At 37.0% G+C, this 17328-nt stretch overlaps 1 protein-coding gene across 14 annotated transcripts in view; it reads left to right on the top strand.

Moving 5' to 3' along the window:
* The window catches only part of MAP3K7 (mitogen-activated protein kinase kinase kinase 7), a 48562-nt gene extending 34752 nt beyond the window's left edge, over window positions 1-13810 (top strand). For 11 of the 14 annotated variants that reach the window (XM_074862089.1, XM_074862088.1, XM_074862087.1 and 8 more), the window contains 5 exons: window positions 4974-5082; window positions 6991-7077; window positions 7902-7963; window positions 8509-8624; window positions 10681-13810. In XM_074862089.1, the coding sequence (XP_074718190.1) occupies window positions 4974-5082; window positions 6991-7077; window positions 7902-7963; window positions 8509-8624; window positions 10681-10861 (555 nt within the window). In that variant the 3' untranslated portion in view covers window positions 10862-13810. The remainder of the gene's footprint in view (window positions 1-4973; window positions 5083-6990; window positions 7078-7901; window positions 7964-8508; window positions 8625-10680) is intronic. The other 3 variants (XM_074862100.1, XM_074862091.1, XM_074862090.1) reach the window with 1 other exon arrangement.
* The last annotated feature ends 3518 nt before the right edge of the window (window positions 13811-17328 follow it).

Below are 17328 nucleotides of genomic sequence, written 5' to 3'. Positions count from 1 at the left end.
CCCCAAGGTAGAATTTAGTAGATATTACTATGTACATCTATCAGAAAATAATAAATGAGTCTTAAATATATTTTAATATCTTCAGAGAAAGACAGGTTTGTTAGAAATGAATCTGCAAAATTTAGTAAAGAAATAGATTAGCATATTCAGTTAATTGTAGAACTAAAGTTATGCAAGACTTAGGGAGAAAAAAATTAAGTGACAGTACATCAGTTATGCCAAATTGCACTGATTCTATTCATTTTAATGAATGGTTAATATTTAAAAATACATAATTTCACCAGACACTTCATATCTTAATAACTATTGTAATAATCCTTCTTTGAAAGCTATTCTGCTACTTGTATGAATGTTCTAGCTAAATTCCCCTTGTGACCAGGGGAATACAGAAAAGGTTTTTTGTTTACCTCACCAGTTTCTGCTGAGGGTCTATAGAAACACCAGAGTCACTTTCTTGCTTCTGATGGTGTACATATTGAAAATCTAAGTGGAAGAATTACGGTTATCTGCTTCTATCTTGCAGTTTTTGGAAACACTATGATAAAATCTGGAAAACATATTTTAACAGGCATGAAAAATGCTCTTTGGAAGAAATTTTTCCGCTGTCCATATAAACGAATAACTAATTTTCATCCCCTTTTTGGTGTGAGAAGAGACAGAAAAGTCTGATGAAACTAATGCTAACTTTTGACATACATATATTTGTATATTTAAAAAAAAAAGTCGCAAAACAAGAAAGCGAGCACAATGTAATATGACAGAAGACTTTACTCTTTATGGGTTTCTATAGCTCTGGACCTCACTGCCTTGAATTTTTGTTGAAAATCTTGAACCTGCTATCCATATAAGCTAACCAAAGCAGAAAAAACATCTCTGACTAGCGTAGCTCTGGTCAGTTTACCATATCTCCCCATATGCACCATACCATATATAGCTTATCCTTTCTAATGTGAAGATCCCCTTCCCCCTCCCTTCCTTCTTTGCAAACACCCTTCTTCCCCACATTCCATTCTCCTTTACACCCACCCTGCAGCACAGCCTTCTTCATCAAGCCACCGTGGTACAGCGTGCCTCTGCTCCCACACCCAGCACTTGTAAGCCCCTATTCCACTAAAAATTGAATGATTGCCCTGGTGCCACTTTTCTTTTTTTAACTATTTGACTGACACACTAGACCTGATCAGAAATCTTTTTATTAAATGTGGTTTTCCTGAAAATTGCCGCTGCGTCAATAGGAAACTATTCTGTTATATTTTTGTTATCAGGAAGGTTTTTCCAGTTCAGAATGGAATTTTTGTGGAGGTGGAGGAAAACACTGGACTTGATGATAATAAATATATCAAATTTTGGGGTGCTTACCTGAAAGGGTAGACCAAGACTCTGATCTCCCTGTTTAACTGCTGGTCTGTTTTAATCTGACCTTCTTGTATGTTTTATGATTGTATGTATATTTTATTTGTGCATTGTTAGAAGAACTTTTTGTGCAGTTTTGTACGGCTGACGATTACTGTTGAGACACTTAAGGTATTTTTCAGTATTGATCTTGCTGATGTTATCAACAGCAGACAGTGATAGTGCTTTGCAGATGATTTTACTACTCAACTGACCCTTTTATATCAACAGTTAAGATGGGAAAATACACTAAGCCAAAGGTTTTCTGTCATTGGATCAGCTGTTGGAGTAGTTCAGTGTTGAGAACATGTGTTTAAGTCTGATTTTTCACAGATTTCTCTAGTGCTTGGTGACCTTAGACTGGATCTTACTCCAAGTGACGTGAGCAGCACTGATGCAACCCTCTCTGTACAGTCAAATGCTATATTTCCATTTGTTTCCATCTATATACTGTGAAGTTCTATTCATTTTTCCACATAAATTTTTTTTTTGCACTGAATTGTTTCTTCTGCCTTTCCATTTCTTTGTACATGCTTTTTAAAACGTTGTATTGTGTTGTCTGTCCAGCACTACTGCTCTTGCCTAGACACCTGTGTAACACAAACAGATGTGTAGACTCTGAACTGCAGCCATAAAAACTTTCAGGGGCTTGAAGAAACACAGCGAACCTGCTGTTTACTCTGGATAGAGTCTTTACAGTATTATACAGTTACTGAGAAACTTATTTGACATAATCACCCAAGAACTGCAGGTTGTGATCAGATGCCTAGTAAGGTATCCATGTCCCTGCCTGTGCATCTTTTATTGGGTTGGTTGTTTTGGTACATCATCCTTCACATGTGTTATTGTAACATCACAACTACCTCTTTTAAACTTTTTTTTCAGTTTTTTTTGTTTGTTAATAACTGTTGCTGGGCCTTCATAACTCTTACAGTTTACTTTGAAGTGGAAAGAAAAATTAATATATTAAAGAAAACCATATACTGTATTGAACGGTTGAGAAACAAGGTCAGAATGTACATGCCCACATGCATGCAAACTAAGTGTGATAATTTGGAGGATCTGATATTAGACAGTTGAATCATTCTGTCCATGAGATTGTGAAATTGGTCACAGATACACTTTTTTTTCCTCCTCTTTCACAGCAAGATAAAATCCACAGATGAGGAGACAGGGCTAGTAACAATGATTTCTTTAAATTGGGTTGCCCATTTAAATTAAACTTGGGGGGGGGGGGATTATTCCTGAGCGTGCCAGCTTTTCAAGACTGCAAATCTTTGAGAAATGGAAGTCAAGAAGCTAACAGTGCCGTTGGCATTGGTCACCTGGCAAAAATGATTTGAGAGTAACCTGATAACAAGTCTGTTGAGTGATACCTGGAGGAAGCAAGGATGAAAGGATACCCTTGAAAAGGTGGCAGAAACTGATAGCTAAAGAACAGTCTTTAAAGAGCAGCTGAGAACGCTGTGAATGAGCATGGGTTAGTCTTAAACCTGGGGTAAGACTCACAGCCAAAGAATAAAGGAGCTGGGGGGGGTGGGGGTGGCGGGGGAACACATTGTTCCCATTATCTGCCAGTAGTTGCACGTCTACACTAAAAGTCAACAAAAGGGCATTTTTTGTACAATTGTACATTATGTAATAAGATAAGAATAAAGCTAATTCACATTTATCTAGAATTTCTCAGAATGGTGGTAGTCCCTGTAGACATAGCTGACTTTATAAAATGTGAAAGTCTGAGTCACACCAGCAGATTGTACATGGCAGGGAAACTAATCTGATGTAACAGAAATGTTTACAAGCCCAGTAACCCTTCTCCCTCCACCCTCCTCCGCTTTAAAAAGCCACGTAAGGCCATGGATGAAAGCGATGCAGTGGCAGCATGCTGAACACTGAAACAATAACAGCTCTGACTTCCTCAGACATCAGTAGTACAAGTCTGACTTACCTGTCAGAGAGGCAGGTGTTCAGTTCTGGGACCTTCTTTGGACTTTGCAGTGCTTTTTAGATACGCTGCAGATACGAATCCTTCATTTCTATTGCTAGTAATTTTGTCTAAACAGTGTTATCAAGGAAATGGTGTTTTTCTGTTGATGGATCAAAACAATCTGGTACAGCAAGCAATCTAGTACAACATTGTAAAGTTACTGTAACTAGAGTACTTCTTCGGTGCCCTTTGCTATCAACTGTTGACACTCAACAAATTTTTTTTTGCTTAAAGGATTTACATGCTGTTAAAAGTGCTTGCTCCAGAGTGTGTTTATCATTCATATCTGAGGACACTGACAGTAAGCAGTAAGCTCAGTAACTTAAACCTTGCTTAAGTCAACGATGACTCCAACACAAAAGCTTTTTTCAAAGTGTCTGATGCCATCATCTGGATAATATCATCCACTGGATTATTTCTACAATAGTTTGTTGCCCTGTTCCTGACTACTAACATAAAACACTAAATGGTTAATAAAAATTAAAGGAGAAACATAATGCAGTTGAAATAGTGGATATTTTGGTGTGCAGAATCTTGTTACTCTTTGGATTGTTACTTGAATGAAATCTTGTCTTTTAAAACTCAAGATAGGATATTTGGAAATTAGAGTCATAAAGAAATACAGTTGCCAGGTAATGTATATTTGAGTGCTTCTTTTGAGAAATAGGGACATTTAATTAACTATTGCACGATAAACACAACTATTTTTAATATGGTGTATTTTAATAGCATTTTTTCTTTTCACTTCATTTTTTTCCTGCAAAACTCACTGGGGTTTTATAGTCTTATGTCCTTTACTGTGTTAATTTTATGTCAGTGCGGGGGTATATGAAATACAGGAATATATATTGTAAATAATCTTAGAAAGAAGTTCAGTAGAATAATGAAGTCTGTATTAAGGTTTTGTGCTCTGGTAAACAAAAGGACTTGAGGAGTCAAGCTATATATAAAGGAACTTTCTACAGAATTTTGGTTTTGTTCTTAATTTTCTTTCTGAGTGAGTGTACTCATTTTTTAATTGCTTTGCTTTAATTGATCCTTTTTGATTAAACACTTTTTTCATGTTTTCTGAAGATGAATTACATAACCTCTGAGTTGACGTAGGAACCGTAAGAAAACTGATAATACACCACAGTCTAGTGCAGTTGCTAAACTGCATTCCTTTCATTGATTGTAGTTCTATTCATTGATTAAACATTGGAAACAAATTTTATTTTTTGCTTATGAAGCTGCTAGATTTCACTGAATGGTGGTGTGAAAATTACTAGACATAGTGTCATGCTTTTATATAAAGATCTTGAATATATTGTTCAGCACTGCTTTTTATTATGCTGGATAGCCAAATTATATCAATTTTTTTTTATACAGTAAAGATGGAGTAGAAATGGGGATGAAATTATCCCTGCAATGCATGTAAAGTTTATCAAACTGTCCGGAGAACTTTCAGGGTAAAAAGCTTGGGGAGGAGAGTATTTGGGAGGATTATAGGTTCAGGTTTCTTCAGAGTTTTGTTTTTTTTTTTTTTTTTAATTAATCCTTAAAAAAAATCTTCTCTTAATTTTTCTTGTTGTTTTATTTTGTTTTATCATTTCAGGAGAGTAGAAACAGCAGTAGATCATCTAGTCCTAGTGTGAGAATGATCACTACCTCGGGACCAACCTCTGAAAAGCCAACTCGTAATCCATGGACACCTGATGATGCAGGTAATCCTTTGTTCATTAGTTAACTTTTTGCCTGTAAAAAAATATAAAATATTTATTTGATTATGGTGTGGGGTGTGTGCCCTAGACATTAATAAAATTAAGCGGTGAAAGCCACAGTCCATTTTAGTTCTGCTTAACTTAAATCATTACATTACTGCTTTGTTTTGCACACTGGCTTTAAGAACTTTTTTATATAGATTACATTAAGTTACATAAACTAGTAAACATTTTGGTTGTAAGAAAGTACAGTACATACGCAGTGATAATAGTATTTAATGCAGACCTTTTAGCATCAGTTTTTGATTGTAGTGTGGTTTGGGGGAATTAGAGAAATAGACATCTTAGAGCATTTTAGTCTTGTGCATTTGTATTATGAATGCACAGTTAAAGCTTTCATTGCTCTGACTTCTGGAATAAAATGCTATGTAGGTGAGTATCAGATGGAATACATTAATTCTGTTTTTTACCTGTGTTGTAATTTTGCTTATGCAGAATGTACATGTGCGCATAGTCTTACTCTTTTTAAATGAACTAACATAAGTGTCTGCAGAAGTGTTGTAAATACTTCTACTGTAGCATTACTGTTCTTTTGTTATGAAACAGGGTTAAGAATGAACATAATTTAATAGTTGAATTCAATTTTAAAAGTCATAATGCACTCCATTGATGAAAAGAACGAGTACTGGACTGCATGAAAACAATGGATCCCCACAAATTCCTTTTTAGAATATAAAAAAGAATTACATTTTTGTTACCAAAATGAACATGTTGAATCTTAAACTTAGTCTCAAGCTGGTACCTCATAGTGCCTTAAATTCTGAAATCTTTTTCCTGATATCTGTTTCATCTTTGGCTGATCAGACTCTTTCATGCTTTTCCTGTAACCAACTGCAAAATGAAAACTCACATGTGGACTGACTCTTGCACAAGCATATATATATATATGTATGTATGTATATATATGCGCACTTGTATTTTACCAAATATAAGGTGATTCTGTATGTAAGATATGTACTTTTCTTTCTTTTTTTTACCCCTGTTTTAGTGGGAGGAAGGCAGCATACTCCTGTATTGCTTCTGTGCTTTCTTCTTTCTGTCCATTGTCACTTTGCCTGATCACACTCTATGCCTTGTCACTGATAATTTCCCAAAGCCCTTGCCCACTGTCACAGCCCACCCTGTGCCCTCTTTTGTGTAGTGTGGGACCTGAGTTGCTTTAAGCAGTGAGCACTTATGGGAATTGCTGCCTCACATGGAAGCAAGTTCTTACCCAGTCAATAGTTCCTTGGGGAAAGTTGCCGTCATATGCCAGTGCAAAGGCAGTTTGTCCCAAGTCTTCGGCCTTAAATGCAGCACAGCGCTAGAACTAAAAGTCAGGTCTGTTTTCTGGCCCACAGAAATCCCTCACCTTATACTCAGGTAAATACAGAATGTACCACATGTATATTTTTTCCTGTTAGGTTTATGCAGTCCATGAACAAATAATTGTTTGAATTTCTAAAGAGAGAAATAATTTTAGTTTTCTGTAAAAGAGGGTACCTTTTTAAGTTAATGAAGTAAAATGTTAAAATGAGGATGCAACCGAATCTGGTCAATCACAGGAAAAGCTACACTTCTGTGACAGTGCACAAATGCTCAGGAATGTAATCTGAAGTATTTTGCATGTACTGATGTATTTGAAACATTGCAATAATTCCTTTGCTGTAACAGTATTCCATATATGGCAATAGTCTAATGTAGGGAAGGACTTTTTATATTGTTCTCATTTAAGATACTGTGGTGATTAAGTCTCTGGTTTTAGGGTTGTTTTCTTTTTCTTTTTTTTTACCACCTTCCAGTTTCCTTACAAGCATACACTTAACCACTTTTTCTCCATTCCCACCCTCTTATTTCTGTTTCCTTTTGAAGCTGCTCTTGGAGATAGCATAGTCTTTGAGGGCAACACCTTAGTTTCTCTACCACGACTACTCTGTGGCAGGTGCTTTTGGGGTATGGGTAAGCAGCCCCTTTTTTTTCCAACCTACCCTCCTCCATATAATCCTCTAGTAGCAATAATGCAGCTATAAAATCAGTAGTTTCTCCATGTGTCTTTACTCCTATGTCTCTTAAAGCTTAACAGTAACCTTGTGATCCCCAGATTGTGGGCTACCAAAAGCTAGGATCTATAAGAATTCATAAATGTTAAATCTGGAATGAAAGCACTAGAGAAATCCAGAGTTACTGCACTGTAAGAAGAGAGCAGCCAGGCCCAGGAGATAGATTGTTTATTGGGTTCCTTGCTACCCACAAAGTATCTCTACAGTACAGAGAAGATGGCCTAGAGCATGTTGTGAGGAAGATACTTAGAGACCTCACTGGGAGCAGGTTTCAAAACTGAGCAGGAGGTTGTGCTTATTTTATTTTGGCAGAGCTGGTTTGCACAGCTTCTAATTTTAAAATCATTAGATGCATGGGCTGGCTGGCTGATCCTTCATAAACAAGAATGAAATGGCAATTTTTTTATAAATAGAGAACGTGATTGCAAACTGTACAAAAATAGTCTTTTTAAAATCTGTATGCTGTTACATGGCTTCTAGAAGTGTAGGATGATAACCTTAATCTTTATTTCTTCTTGGTGTGATAGACCATGCTTTTGAAGTTCTTAACTTTATCAGAAATACAAAATGATTCATCTGCCTTGGGATTGGAACGCTGCTATTTCCATTTGCCTTTCCACATTCAGATTGTGTATTGTGAAATGATTTAGAATTCTTGTTTTTGTCCTATAAGAATAGAATTAACTCTGAAAATACATTAAAATTTCCTTGGTATTGTTACAGAGACCAATGGGTCAGATAACTCCATCCCAATGGCATATCTTACATTAGATCACCAGTTACAGGTAATAAATAAATGCTTTGTTAGTTTCTTTATTTTGCATTTCATTCTAATGTGTGAATTTGGACCTGCAAAATAGTGTCGCATATTTACCTGTGTTTATATTCTGTCTAACTTTTGACCAAGGCTAAAAAAAATATATTATGTAATCTGAGATTGGTTGTCTCAGATTTGATCAAGCTATTAAAAACAAGCCCTGGGAAACATGATCCCTAAAACCAAGTGTAAACTGAGTTTGACTGTCAAAATAAGACATTATTTGCTTGAGTGTTACTGAATTAAATTGTTGTACACACTTTATTTGTTGTGTGTGGGATTAGACACTACTTGGATTTTTGTAACAGAGTATCAGATTAATAAATGCAGATTTGAGGTTTGAGTCAACTTTGACATCAGTGCAGTAACATTTTCCAGGTCATGGTTTAACGCTTATTTTTAAAAGCTTACTGGTTTTTAAAAGACGTTATAAATACACTGCAGGGACATTCTAACACACTATATACTAAGATATCAGTTCATTAGTTTTTAACATGTCTGATTTATTTTCAGCCTCTAGCACCGTGCCCAAACTCCAAAGAATCTATGGCTGTGTTTGAACAGCACTGCAAAATGGCACAAGAATATATGAAAGTTCAGACAGAAATTGCATTGCTGTTGCAGAGGAAGTAAGTGAAATGTGTTTAACCTTTTCTGTTCTGTATGTTTCTTTTACACAAAGCCTGTTATCTGTGACTATTATTTCTTGCTGTATGAAGTAACATTTTATAGGGCATAGTTATTTTCCAGCCTTAATCTCAGAAATACTGAGCTGCTCAATACAGATAAGATATCTAGAGCAGGTAATTGAAAGTTTTAATCAAAATCAAAACTCTTCTTTTGGATAAGTCCTACTTTAAAGTGTGTGGCACATCTGTATATGTAACATACTAGTAATGTTTGTTTGTATCATCTCAAATGAAAGACCTGGACTCTTGAAGAACTTTGGCATTTTCTTTCCAGCGCTTCCAGTGAAAGATTTTCAGTTGTGATTTGTAGATAATCACTTGGATAATGGATTATAGAATCTTGAGTGATAAGTCAATGTTACTCTTTTTGCAGTTAGCTTTTATCTTGTATCTGACTATTGTCAATCATCACATTTACAACAGTATTATCAACACACACCTTACCTTTTTCTACCAGGGGTTTAGGACCTAAAAGCCATTATGTACCTTTTGTGCACTAGAAATAAACTCTTTCCTCTTACACTGTGTACGCATATAAGTGAAGCAACTGCATGTATTGTTAGATTAAGGCCAGAGTTACTGGTGATTCAGAACTTCAGTTTGCAGTACGGTCTGTTGTGTTCTGCTTTTCATCGCTTCTGTTTCCTGATGCTGGGGAGCAGTTCTGAGAGGTCATATATACTCCCATGCTAGACCAAGTAACCAGTTTGTTGCCCAGCAGTGTCTGAGCCACTACAGGCCAGCAGTTGTTAATGAGGAGCTTGCCTTGGTGTTTGTGGAATAGCTAATGAGAAAAATGTGTGTATAAACCTCTTTTACATTAGAAATAGCATACAGAACAGGGAAAAAAGCTACTGTAAGGTCAACCTCCTCTATACACTTTCGGTTTAGAATCCTGAGAATAAATATTTTTCAAGTGCAAATAGAATTTTAGACTTCATGAGGAGATACTGAAACTAGGGTAAATATATTAATTTTTGTTTTATTTCTGTTGTCCCTAAGGGTTAATAACTTAGATAAAAGTGTGTTTCTGTCTCAAAACTGTTAATTCTGTGGCTTTAGATTCCTACTTTATCTTTTTTTTTTCTTGGAGGTCTGCATACAAATTTCTCCTAAACTGTTTTTTCTTAGTCAGAACATAATTGCCCATAGGTCTGAAAACAAAAAATAGTATTGTGATTGGTGAATTTTATGCTGGTTAAGGTAGTTATTAGTTCAACCTTTATAGAAAGATTAAGTTTTCTTTAACTGTAATTACAAACCATATGGCAACAATTAATTAACATGAACTTTCTCCTCTACTATTTTGTTACTAAAATATTGCTGACAGCTTGCCTTCTTGTCACCTCATAAACAAATAGTAAAACAAACTGCTACATCAATTTTGCAGGATAATTTATAGCAAGTTTATCTGTGTGTTTGTTCCTCTAAAATTGTTGCTAAAAACATATTAAACACTTATAAATTAAGTGAAAAGACAGTTACAGAAATAATTTGCTTGATTCTGCTTTTCCCCTGCTTTAAGAAGTTCAAGTCCACTTGGAAGACAGCACTTCACTAAAAGGTTACCAAAATTACTGCAATTTTGTCTTTCAAGTTGCCTTTTGAGTTTTTAAATGTATATATAGTTAAGCAAAATTAGAATTGAATATATTTATGAAATTCTGTGTGGATCCTTTAGATATTTTACTGTGACCTGTAGAACTACATCCGAAGGACATTATATAAAGGACAATTTTAGAGACTGAGGCTATGGCTTGCAGCTTTTTCAAATTTTAAACATGGGTTTGATTTGGGAGAGAATATTTCCACAGGTAACAATGAAGAGTAGGGTTTTTTTTGTCAACTTACTTATTTTTTCGTACAAAATATCACCAGCCATGCATTCAGACTGATAATCAAATACTGATTTGAAACATATGAAGTCATGTACACACAAATAGAAATAGATTATGAATTACAGTTACGGTTTGGTTGTTTTTTTTTTTTTTTTTAGACAAGAACTAATAGCAGAACTGGACCAGGATGAAAAAGACCAGCAAAACACATCACGTCTGGTACAAGAACATAAAAAGCTGTTAGATGAAAACAAAAGTCTCTCAACTTACTATCAGCAATGCAAAAAACAATTGGAGGTCATCAGAAATCAGCAACAGAAACGGCCAGGCACATCATGATTTCCTGGGACCTTTCAAATGAAAAATATGCACAGAAAAGACTGATTTTTTTTTTTTTATTGTTATTATTATCCCTTATTATGACAACTCATGAGTGTTAGCTTCTTGGTGTGATCTGTATTTGTCTGCAACACTTAACATCATTTAATTTTCTTTTTCCTATGGTGGACATCCAGTTCAACAGGTTAATCAAATAAGGTGAGAAAACAGTGACTTGAATTAACCAACAGCCCTCAATTTAAAGCAAGAACAGTGGCTGTATGCATGCTCCTTGTGTGAAGGCTAGCCTAACAAGTGTTAAAGTGGCTGCTAAATTGTAAGATCTTGTTTTTAGTTTTTGGTGTTACCTCGATAAGAGCAAAACAAAAACTTTCCTGTTTAAGAATGGTTTTGTTCCAGTGTTTCATCTCAAACTATTAAAATGACAATTATTTTCAGGACTTAAACATGCACCAAGCTGCAGAGGTGATGTTGGCAGATCAGAGTAATTCATGATGCATTAGTGATGCCTTTTACCTGTAGACATAGTGTATTTTTTCCACATGCAAAATGGTAGGCAAACTGATGCCAGCATCCTTGGTTCAGTGCTTGATAGCCCTGCATTTTGACTAATATATTTCTTGTAATCTTGCATTCATAAAATATTTGAAGTAAAAGGCTGTATTTTCTTTACTTTTTCGGGGGGAATGACATGCAGTTTCATTTAGTTCCTGGGCAAAAGTTATGAAGGTGGTTCACTGGGCAAAGTTGGTCCCTTGTGTAGAAGAAGGAAAGAATCAAAAATGTGTAAAAGTGTGTTTTAAACCTTTAAAGCTTTTTTCACTGTAGCATCTTTGGAAGAAAATTCAGAAAGCAAATTAATACAAAACTTTAAATGCTTGCTCCCTTTTATACCACTTGTTGGATTGATTTTTTTTTTTCTTACAACTTATTTGCTGAAAAGCATTAACTATAAATGTAAATAAGTTTGTTTTAGGTAAGGAGAGGAGGGTTTGGGGAAATGAATTTATTTTAAATAGCAAATTATGAAATGGAGTTGAGTATGCAAATAGCGGAAGCTATTAAGAAAATGAGGGAAATGGCTTAGATCTCCATCAGGAATCTCAGTTATTCCACTCATTTGAACGCAGTTCAAAGGAAGTCCATCACAGAATGCCTGCTGCCTTTGTGAGTGAAGAATTGCATTTAATGAACTCAAGCAGAATATGTAATGATCAGTGTCATTATTTACCATTATTACATGGGAGAAAATGACTACTTGTTTACATTGCAGATTGATTATTTGGATTATGAATTAACGTTTAGCTGGTACAAAAATAAGGCACTTCTAAATATAATGAGAAATTATTCCTTACATAAGATCTTGGTGTGCTCAGTTGTGGGCAGGGTTTTAATAACACTCTTTTGCAAAAGGAAAACAGAAAATTGAAGTTCAGCTGCTGAGCCCTCAAAATATAAGAGAAGTATTTCAAAATGTAATCTGAAGTTTGACTTATGCTTATTTCAAATGAATAATTAGTCATAAGAGCCCATGAGCAGAACTTGGAAAAACATTAAGGGTAAAAAGCTCGCAGTATTTTCTTTTCACCTTCCTGCCTGGATGATAAAAAACAATACTACTGTGCTTATCTGGGAACAACAAAGATGACAAACAGTTTGTTGAACAGTGTCATCCTGTCTTGAAAATAAATCTATTGTTGGCAAACCTTTGGGAATTCAAAACCTTTCCCTCATTTTACTTAAATAAAGGAAGGGTTATCATTCCCAAAACCTTAGCAGATAATTTGATTAGTTAGCTGAAACTGATATTGGGATCAACTTAAGGGCACACATATTTATAGCAAAATGTAATTGGCAGAGAAAATAGCTGTAGTATTAGGAATAGCACAAGTTATCCAAAGTATTGCTGTTCACGTACATCTGTCCATCTACCAAAATGGACACACTCGGTGATCAGCAGCTTACTTAACATGTGCTGAAGCCTGAAGTAGAGCAGCATTAATACTGATGCTCAGCTTCAGAAGCATGGTTGATAATTACATACACAAAATAATGACCCAGGGCAGTTTTTACACTTTGCCTTGTCATAATCCAGATACGCTTACAGTAAATCAGTACTGTATATGAAAACTCATCTTCTGGCAAAGATTGAATAATGAAAGTGGATGCAGTGCTGACTTAATGGTACATAATACAAAAATCTGTTCTAACAGTTGCTTATGACTCTTCAGGGTTTACATTAAAAAGGGTCTCAGATTGTAAAATAAGTACTGTGCTATCATGCACTGTTGAACTCGGCTCTATTCAATAGTTAGGTTATATTGCTCTTGTAATTTTCAAAGGGAATTTGGAGTTTGACCTTTTGCCTTCAAATTGTTCCTTTCTTAATTCCACCAAAAATTTAAAAAGTATTTTCCCCATTTTCTCAGTGATCTGTGTGGCAAAATCTGTGTATCATTTTAAAAAAAAACCAAAAAAAACCAAAAAAAAACCAAAAAAAAAAACCAACCAGAAAAACTATAAGGGTAGAATATAGCAGTTCGGGCTAAGAAGAGTTTTAACAGCTTAACTTTCAATGACCTTTATTATTTTCATAAGGCTCTTGTTTTAGAGTTGTTTACAAATGTACCTTAATTTTTCAGTTAAACCATCTGGAGTGTTCAGGAATTTTTTCATGTACTCTTTTGTCCAGTTAAAGCTGTTCCTCTAATAATGGAGGTGAAATATTTAGTTTTGTCTGGGCACTGCCTTCTCAGAAAAGGTAACAGGCTCTGCTTTTTGTTACAAAATGTGTTCTGTAATATATTATGTAATTGAAACTGTGCTTCTGTACACTCTGCAGTTCTGCCAAAAATGCTTTTTTTTAGGCTTTTGGGATTTTTTTTCTGATGAGAAGTTGAAGATTGTAATTCAAAACTTGTACATAAAATGGTGAATGATTTCATATGATTCAGGAATGAGCAGTGTGGCTTTCTGCTACAGGATTTTTATTGCGTTGTCAGGAATCTAATTAATAAAAGCTGAGAGACTTCCACAAACACGCAGTAATGCCCCAACGCTTGCCAGGGCATCCTTGAGCTCCAGTGGAATCCCACAGAGGGTGGGGGATAATCATCATGCAGTTGTTCCCACCACCAAAAGAAAATTCTTCTCCTATTAGCTCTTCCCTTCCTGTGTGCAAAAGTAGGGTGTAGGATGAATAGTCCTACTCATAACTGAGTATCAAGATATTTTAAGAATGCCACATCTTTCATACGGATGTTTTGCAAAAAGATAAGTGCTTGTCTGTCATTGTTCAATTTGGACAAATTCCATTCCCTGGAACTTCTCTATTTTGTTCATAATGGATTTTACTGCTTTAGAGTTTCTATTGCCATACCACAGACCAGAGGCAACGCCTTAACTGTCTCCTTGCCTGTGAAGAACGCCAAATCGTGCTTTGCCTTTGCTCTGAGCTGCTTGCAACAACTCAGCTGTTTCAGGTGCCCTGTTAAAACCTGCAGGAAAGTTTGAAAGGATAAGGGCAGAAAAGGTGCAGCACACGCAACCCCTCAAAATACAGATTTCCCCATGGTGAACTAGTTGAAGAGGAGGATCTTGTGAAAGTAAACCTGTGTACGTGTATACACACGCATATACACACTGTTGTGAACTTCACATGTATAGGTGTAGAGAGCTGTATATATCAAACCAGAATTGGTAGATCTCTTTCTATTTCCAAAATCTGAGCTTTCTGTAGTTAGCTTTTATTTACTTTAGTAATGTCACTAGATGAGTGGTGCTCTAAGCCTATGAGGTTCAAGTTCTGTAGAGACAGATAAATACAGGTGTGTGTGTGAGAGTGCATCAGTTATTTTCTGTGCCCATGTAACCCTTTTCTGCTTCTTGCAGGGACAATTCAGATCTCCCAATGCATTTGGACAGATTTGCTGTGTATGTTTTGACTTTGAACTGACATCCTGACTCTGGTCATGGAGGGGTACTTAATGAAAGAGGAAAACTGAATTTAGACCAAATACATTAAATTTTTAATTATTAATAAAACACTGTCTTAAAATACTTAGAGCACTGCTAATCCTAGGGTTTCAACCCAAGCAAGCATTAATGGAAAAAAAAGGGGGTTTATTCATAGCTGTGTGCTTTACACTAAGTAGCTAAAAATTCGAGATACTCCAAAGGATAAAATAGGCTTCTGTTACATAATTACACATACTTTGTGGATACCCCCCTTCTAACTTGGATAAAGGCAGCCCAGCTACTCTTGCGCTTGAACTGTTGCTTTCTACGGATGGAAAGAGAGGAGCAGATTGTTGCGTTGTAAGAAGTTAAAGGTATATCCAGCCTTGGGAATCAAAAGGCACTGGGAGAGGCAGACCTGGAAGTGGGAGGAGTGGAGCCCCTGCCTCCTTGCTGCAAGACCACAGCTCTTTGCCAGTGCTGGAGGAGATGGGGGTGACAGAGCACCCTGCCTCTAGCTCCTTAGCGGTGCGCAGACTGCAGCTGCGAGTTTTGGCTTCTCTCAGACCTCTTCCTGTCCTTAAGCAGTGGGTGCTCCCTGTGTAAATATGAATCTGCTGACATGCAGACTGGTGGAAATGCAGTGGTATTCCCTTTTCCCGGCCATGCTTTTCCTTCCCACCAGTGTTGAACGGGAGAGGCTGTGGAGCAGCTGCACGTAGGCTGCTCTCCTGTAGTATTTAGGCAGAGGACCAACGAGTGACTTGCATTCATATAACCTATGGGCTCAGCATGTGGGCTGGGACACATTTTTAGCTTGTAGCAGAAAATTAGAAATAAATCCCTAGCTGTGGGTGACTTGAAGATCATATGATGAGGTGGGTGTGCTTAAGAGCTCTACCTGGGTCTGTTCCTTTCCTTTTTCATGAGGAGGAGCAAGGTGGACTTCACCTGTTGGGCCACTTTTGAGTGACATGCAAAGCCACTATGACTGTCCTGGTAGCTCCTCTCCTGTGGTGTGAAAAGAGGGGTGGCCAACAAGCTGCTTAGGAAAAGGAGAAGAGATGTTTGCACTGAGCCTTTTATGCTGGTGTCAATACAATATACGTTTAAGACCACTCAGAATTCCTTCCAAAAACAGGCAAAGTTACAAAGATTAGGCTAGGAGAGGGAATAATTTGTCCTATCATCTGAAGATGTCCATATTTGCCAAGCTGCTGCTGCAGAAGTGTTCCTGTGAATGTCTTTGTTCTCCAAGGCCCCAGAAGAGCCTGCCTGTGCCTGTCACTGGAGGGTTCCTGAACAGCTGTCTCCAAAAAGTTAAACCTGGTACGTGCAAATCAGACTCTTATTAAAGTTTCTTACATCATCATTAGCAACGTGGCTAGAGCATAGCCGGGAATTGTTCATGAGGTAGGAGGTGAAGCTAATTTAGGTCATGCTCTGGGGGCTGCCTGGGGGCTGTGGGGCTGCTGGACATAAACTGCTTCTGTCAGTAAAGTGCTTGGACAGGACCTAAGAGGGAGAGATGGCGCAAGGAGCCATTTTGGTCAGTGCAGCTGTGCTTTACACCAGAGCATGGTGCCGTGGCTGAACGCTAGCAGGCCAGCAGGTGAGAGCCATGATGCTGTTTCTCATTGAGGTCTTTAGCCACCACTTCAGGTGTCCTTGAGTGCTGGGAGATGCTGAAGCTCTAGCAAAGCGTGAGGTTTAGGGTGATCTTTTTATGCTTAATAAAAACACTAGGTACCAAGAGATGGCTGAGGGATTTGTTTTAGAAAACAAAAAAAGCCACCACGAGGGTGGGGGTCATTGAGTACACTGTATCCCACATCTCTGGATCAGGGAAACACACCCATAGCCTTGTCATGAGCCCTCTGAGTGCACTACTAAAGGAACCATGTGGTGAAACAAGTGGTATGGTGGAGGCTTTCATGGTTGCTTTCCTGAGTGCTTTGACTTCTCAGACCTGAAAGGAGAAAGTAAAAAGCTGTACTAACACAGCTGGGGATCTGAATGTGGCTGGCTTATTGTTTACTTTGCATATTATGGCATGCCCCCCCAAAAAGTGCTATAGGTCAAGCGGAGTTTTCAATCTCAGCTGATTTAATTCTGTGGTTTTAGGACCATGTAACCTGCACCTCCTGGGCAAACCTCAGCCTTCACTGGCTTTGAGTAGGTACAGCTGAAAGGGCTATTCATTTCCAAGAGCAGATGGACCTGGTGTACCAGCAGCAGCAACATCTTTTCTCCAAGTCAGTGACTTGAGCAAGGTGGAGAGGCAGAGGAATTTTCTCCTCCATAAACTGTAATTTTTTATCTATTGTGGAGCAGGACCTTAGGCTAAGAACTTGATCTCTTTTTAAAATAATCCTTTTGTGATTAATCACAAAAGGTGCAAAAAGGGATGAACATTATAACTTGGTTTTGTCTTGAGAGCTCAGATTTGGGGGATTTTTTTCCTTTCCTGGTGCCTAGTCTCAAAGCTAGAAGAGGAGCTAGCTGATATA

The sequence above is a fragment of the Strix uralensis genome, chromosome 3 (assembly GCF_047716275.1).
Source record: "Strix uralensis isolate ZFMK-TIS-50842 chromosome 3, bStrUra1, whole genome shotgun sequence".
NCBI lineage: Eukaryota > Metazoa > Chordata > Aves > Strigiformes > Strigidae > Strix > Strix uralensis.
Note: the sequence above shows the minus strand (reverse complement) of the source record. Positions and strands in the feature narration are given on the sequence as shown.